Raw genomic sequence first — 6,090 nt, 5'->3', positions numbered from 1 at the left:
TGCAGAAATCAGCAGCTTTAAAATTCAATCAACACAACATCTGAAATAGGTATTGGTTTCAATGTTCGTGGAAACTGACTTTTCCAGATCCATGGAGCTTTGTGTGAGAACTGAGAACATGTGGTAAAGATTTTCATAAAGCAACAAACAAGAAAAACCACTGGACTCTAATCAGCAGTTCATTAAACAAGAAAATATACACACAGCAAATTCACTAGACGCTCTCTACACTAAATGATAAAACAAGTGGATGAGTATTGGACACACAATTTACACAATCCACTGAGAATTGACTACTGTGGATCAAAGAGTGGAACCTGTTCTTGAAACTTGAGATAATGCATCTTCAAACTGATCGTCTTCCGATTTCTCGGCACTCAGACTTGGTGGAATGAAAGATCTGAAGACAGATTCCATGTTAGGAACTTCCTTCAATTCTTTGCAAGCAACCTCGAGGGCAGTCGACTGGAAGGATCTATAGAACTTTTTGTCACAAACGACGCAAAAAATGATTGATATTATTGGAAGAGGAATGAGCAGCACAGTATAGGGGAACTTCTTGACTCCAAGGAAGCCGAACATTGTAACTTGATACAAAACCAAGGCACCCATGATACGTATGAATATGTGAGGCCACATCCTCCCATAGCTCTCAAATGATGGAACATATACTTTAAGAACCTATGTCAAAGAAATTTGGCAAGAATAAGTTTAAACTTACCTGTGAAAATGGTCAAGTCCAATATATGCATGCATTCCTTAGATTAATTACTGAATGAAAACATTTTAAGTCTCAACTATATAAAAACTTCAGCTAATCTCCCACAAATACAATTAAATTGCAAGTTGACAAACCATCATTATCTTAATTCAGACACTAATCAAGATTAATGTATGAAATAATAAGCTTAAATGATTTTCCATGAAACAACCGATCTCAATTCATATGGTATAATAAAGGATAAAAACTATCCATTTGCCTAGCAAAAAACATTTGGAAGTAAAGTCACTTTCAGACACAGTTCAGTTCAGAAAACCTTTTAAAAATGAGAGCTCACAGTTAGAAGTAACAATTACCTGATTCCGTAGAAGGAGCCATCCCAAACCAAAGTACACGACTCCAAATGGAATGATTATAGGAGCTATGACAGAATAGCAAAACACAAGAGTAACAATCAGCATGTCACTAGGAAATCGAGTAGCGTATCCAAGATCTCCAGGAGCCCAAGCTTCTTTAACTTCAGCTTCAGTCTTACACAAGTACTTTTTCTTCAGATGGAATATTATCAATGGAACTATCTGGGAAAGCTCAAGCCCATAACCAACAAAGAACCTGAGAGCAACATGATTGTTTGAAATCAGTTAAACATAAACTTCTCGGACAGGAAAGGAAAAATTGTTTATCCACAAGTAAACACATCAACAGGATTATCCATGTAAATGCAGAACTTGTTCATCTATTGCATCCTTACAGGTTAAAATTAAAAGTACTCACGGGCCAGGATAAAAGAGGAGAACACAGACAAGGTCATAGAACTGGAACACCAATAAGCAATAATAAAACTATCTAGTAAAATTTGGGTCCATAAGAACGGGTCATTCCAAATGTATTGCCCTGAGAACAAATATTGGTTTGGCCAGATAACACGCAGCAACAAATTCATGCCCACCCAAAGTTAAGGGAGGATGCACTCAGTCGACTAGGTCTGCATAGGATAATGATCCATAGTAAGACACAAATTTACGAATGTTCAAAACATTCCAAACAATAGATAATTTCATGCAAGCCCAACATGCAGAAAACAAAAATGATATATGTCCAAAACGAAGAGTTACTGGAGGCATGTAGGAATAGGGGAGCAAAAATAGTGCCCAACACTGAGACCATTAGTGATAACTAACTCTCAAACTACAGGTGCACGCTAAAAAAAGAAAAAAGAAAAAGAGAAAACAAGATTCATGTAAGAAAGAAGACAACGCTGCCCAATAAGCAAAGGAAAAAGGAAGCTGCTCTTACTTCAATGCCACAAAAGTCAAGAAGAAAGTTGCACTCTTTGGAAGGCTAGTTGCTAACAGAGGAACAATACTATTTGGATCCTTCTCAATCTGCTTAAACGTACCAAAAAGGGAAGAACCCACTGTAACACCAATAAACACGTTGAGCACTGTAAAGTAAAAGTACTTCCCGGATGCAGCTCTTGTAACATGGCTTTCTGAAGGGATGCCCTCCGTCTTGGATAGAAACAAAAGAAACTTTGGTAGCAAAGCCAGGAATATGATGAGTGCAAGCTGAGGCAAGTAGGCCTCTAACACCGTACTAACCACCTTCTGCTTCACAATTGGTTTTGTAAATGGGAGAAGTTTCTCCAAATTTTCCAGAGTTGTAAATGCGGAAACAAACCCAATAGGAATCATATAAAAGAATATGGTCAAGAACACAATAATGTACACAAAATACTGACGGATTTCTCTCTCATAGTACTTCTTAGGCAGATTAGTCCATATTAGCTGGCGTGGTTCAGGAGCATCCAAGACTGTCCATGTATCCACCATTTGAGCATGTAGACTCTGTGATGCAGAAGCTGCGGTTACCCTGCTGGTGAAGAAAACCAGAGCTGAAGGTTGCTGTTTCTCTCTGAGAGTGACCTTTTGTTCAGCTTCTAATTTTGGAATTAATTCATTGATCTTCTCATTGTAATATTCTATTGAGTCTACTTTTTTACCAATTAGACCAAGAAAGCCAATTCTATTCGTTGGTCTTGTCCCTTCAGGATTTCCATTCTTCTTTGACTCTGCAAATATGGCCTCTGCACGAGCAAGCTTCTTTTTGTAACCTTCCAGCTCTTCATAAATTTTGTTAACCTGAAGAAGTCAAGATCATGAGATAAAAGGAAACTCAAACCAGTGTAGAGTCAGAAGCCATAACACAGTAATTATCAGGTAAATAATCACTAGTATTTTGGATAATAAAACTATAGCAGCCTATATCTACTGCCATTTGTAATTTTTTGCTTGTTTCTATTCTGTTTGACCCCTGTTCGCTAAAATCTTTCAGTTAAATAGCCAAAGGGATTAAAAACTAATAGAAATTACCCAAATAACCATCAAAACAGAAAAAACCAATAACACAATTCACCTTCTTGTTATTTGTGACCACCATGGATCGATAAAAAGTCTCTGGGTAGATTGCTTTAAAGTATGAGTCAACCTGTTCTTTCCTGGTTTGTCCATCAGGAGGTGGAGGTATGTCTCTTACCACAATAGCAAATTGCTCAGCTTTCACCTCGGGAGACTCCAGAGCTGCTGCTCGTAAATCAGAAACATGATTGTATGCTTTCCATAAGAGGCAATATGCAACAATAGAAACCAAATATATAGCTATCACAAATGCCCACAATCGAGGACTGTTTGCCTGAACCAATGAAAAGTAGGACAAAAAACACATCAAAAGCTGAAAAACCAAATATCACATTCATTTATCCCTTCATAAGCAAGGACAGGAAAAACCATCATTAGAATCTAATTATTGTTATCTCCCCAAGAGAAACTACACATAAATTTACTCCCACTTACTCCAATGTGGCCCATGGACAGCTTGTCAAGATCATTAAAGGCCCCTTGGCTGGTTTCATTAACAATTAAGTGCAAGCTATGATCTGTTGCCGTAACTGGTAGCAGCACTGGTAAAAGCACAAGGCCAGACAGAACCAATATTCCCAATACTGCAAATCCAAAACAAAATGTTTAAACTGAGGGCTTAGCAATTTAGTTAATTTTAGCTAACTGCAGAAGAAAATGCTTGTTTCACATAAACAAGAAACTCTTAAACAGCATAAAGAATTTTTACAGCCTAGTGCTAACATTATGGCTTGTTAAAAGGAAAAGGTTACACCTTTTTCTTGTTGATTTCTCAATATTTTCTTCTCCAAATTTGTTAAACAGGAGTCCATCAACGTGTTTCACTTTTGTAAACTCCATTCAACATCCAGACCCAGATAAAACCATGCTTTTGAAATGGCAAAACACCATGGGATATAGAAAAAGATGGACAAAAATGATGACACATTTGTGACCTGACAACTACTAAATTATCCAGCCAATTTTGATGAAAGCTTATAGCGGCATATCCAGAACTCAGGTGAATGAAATATGTTACCTGACAACAAGCCAGTTTAGTTACTTAGTCATTTGGCATCGTCTCCCTACCTTTCCATGATATCTTATGTGAGGAACTTCTAATCTGTCAAGACTTCTCATCATTTGTTCTTCATGATTGATATGCTCGAAGTATAATCCCCTTTTCTTTCCCCTTTTATTCAAAAACAGAGGAGTGAAATTCCACTTTCCATTGAACTAATCATCTTTTGTCCCCCATAAATCTACGTTCTTTCAAGTAATCATTGATCTTTGAAAGTATATATATTCTGATTTTCTAGGAAATTTGACTTGTTTCACTCATAAAGCTAAACCAATTTGAAAACTGAAAGCAAAATTTTTGACCAAAGCAAACCTTAGGTTGTACAACCATTCAACACAATTTACTGCAGATATATTGTGGGAGATCACATCCATTTTAAAATTCAGCATCCTAATGTACAATCATTTTTCTTCAGTTACCAATAGATGATTGGGACTGGCATTACATAACAAAAAAAATAAAAGCAAACAACGGATGTTTTTGTTTAAAAGAGAAGGTCAACTCAACTTGAGGCATCTTATTAGTACTTATATGTAAGATATCAAGAAATAGCATTGTCTTAAAGCTTACACTAAGAAATTTCAAATCACTTAAGGCCTGTATGGAACTTGATATTTGCTAACAGAAAGAAAGATGGATAAAAACACAATAAATCTTTGGTTTTACAGTTCAAAAAAATAGAGAGATGAATTGCAAGCATAACGAGTACAAAAATCAGGTGATATATCAAGCAAGAATTATCTTAATCTTCTTTCCTTTTTGTGGGTGGAAAGAATTATTTTAGTTTTCAAAACAGTTTATAACTACTGTAATTAAAACTTAAAGTACTGTGAGAGTGGCTAAAATTATCGGATAAAAAACAAAGCCAGTGTCTTACCAAAACTTGAATCTAATAAATTAAACTGAAAATGCCGCAACTTTACTGAATAAAATGATGAAATCACTAGCAAATTCTTATTATACATAATTTCAGATTATGGACTCCACTAACAAAGTCACAGATCCTAAAAAGGTGGTTAAGTTGGCTTCAGTCAAAAGCTGATCCATTAATCATTTCCCCACACTATTTGCACCAAATCCACCAAAAATACAAACTTTTTTTAGAAAAAAAAAAATGATAGCCATGTGAGAATTAAATTATTAAACAAGTAGTAATACCAACACAAAAGTTGAGCAATATGCTGCATAAATATGACAATATCACAAGAGAAAAATTGGAAATAAACAAAAAAAAAAGAGAGAGAAGTATTATTCCATACCAGTACTCATGAAAACAAAGTAGACAGCAGAATCAACACCAGACATTCTAATCACATCAGCTTCAGTTGAAGACAAGGCCTCCCGGATCCATGTAAACGGGTTACGGGTCCTCTTGCTACCCTCAAACGGATCCAAACCTTTGAGGATCCTGTTGGGATAATAGACCACATAATTTGCAGGCTTTCTTGAGAGCCAGGTGAACAAGAACATGAGCACCACAAATATCACGAAAGAAGTCCCTAAGGACGTCAGAAAGGCCCTAAACTCCATCCGGCCTCCTCAGAAATTTTAGTCTGTTTTCACCCCTGTTTCAGTTACCAGAGACTCTGTTCTTGTTCTGTTGATGTTTTGGAGGGAGGTTTGGTTTCTTGCCGTTTTGGGGTCGTAGAGTGGGGAGTCTAGAGGAGGTTAATGGGCATTGAAAGCAAGAAAAGTAACCGTTAGGAGTAATGGAAGAGGAAAGGACTGAAGGAAACAGGAGGTAGTTGAGTTTCTTGAGGGGTTGCTAACATGTCTGTGGAGGAAAGAAAGAAAATATCTGGATTACAGTTTGAAAATGATTGTGGAACAGTGAGATTTGTCTTAGTTGGTGCTGGGCAGTGGCCAGTGGGGTACTTAGAGGAGTCCGACTT

The 6,090-nt window shown here is 36.7% G+C and overlaps 1 protein-coding gene across 1 annotated transcript; it reads right to left on the bottom strand.

The window, feature by feature from the left end:
- LOC113709603 (CSC1-like protein ERD4) lies at positions 1 to 6,090 on the bottom strand. Its single transcript, XM_027232404.2, has 6 exons — positions 5,458 to 6,090; positions 3,574 to 3,722; positions 3,137 to 3,412; positions 2,018 to 2,862; positions 1,078 to 1,333; positions 1 to 681 (listed from the first exon to the last, which is right to left on the bottom strand). Exons 1-6 carry the CDS (start codon positions 5,726 to 5,728, stop codon positions 304 to 306), a joined length of 2,175 nt encoding a protein of 724 aa, XP_027088205.1. The 5' UTR covers positions 5,729 to 6,090; the 3' UTR covers positions 1 to 303.

Source organism: Coffea arabica, chromosome 9e (genome assembly GCF_036785885.1).
Source record: "Coffea arabica cultivar ET-39 chromosome 9e, Coffea Arabica ET-39 HiFi, whole genome shotgun sequence".
NCBI lineage: Eukaryota > Viridiplantae > Streptophyta > Magnoliopsida > Gentianales > Rubiaceae > Coffea > Coffea arabica.
This window is presented reverse-complemented; position numbering and strand designations above follow the sequence as displayed.

What these genes read in the sequence shown, in the direction of transcription:
- LOC113709603 (XM_027232404.2), bottom strand. Translation starts at nt 5,728, where the DNA reads ATGGAGTTTAGGGCCTTTCTGACGTCCTTAGGGACTTCTTTCGTGATA. An exon ending in CTTTGTTTTCATGAGTACTG is followed by an intron (nt 3,723 to 5,457) that starts GTATGGAATAAT and finishes TTGGATTTGCAG; the next exon opens with TATTGGGAATATTGGTTCTG. An exon ending in TTGACTTTTGTGGCATTGAA is followed by an intron (nt 1,334 to 2,017) that starts GTAAGAGCAGCT and finishes TGTTGCTCTCAG; the next exon opens with GTTCTTTGTTGGTTATGGGC.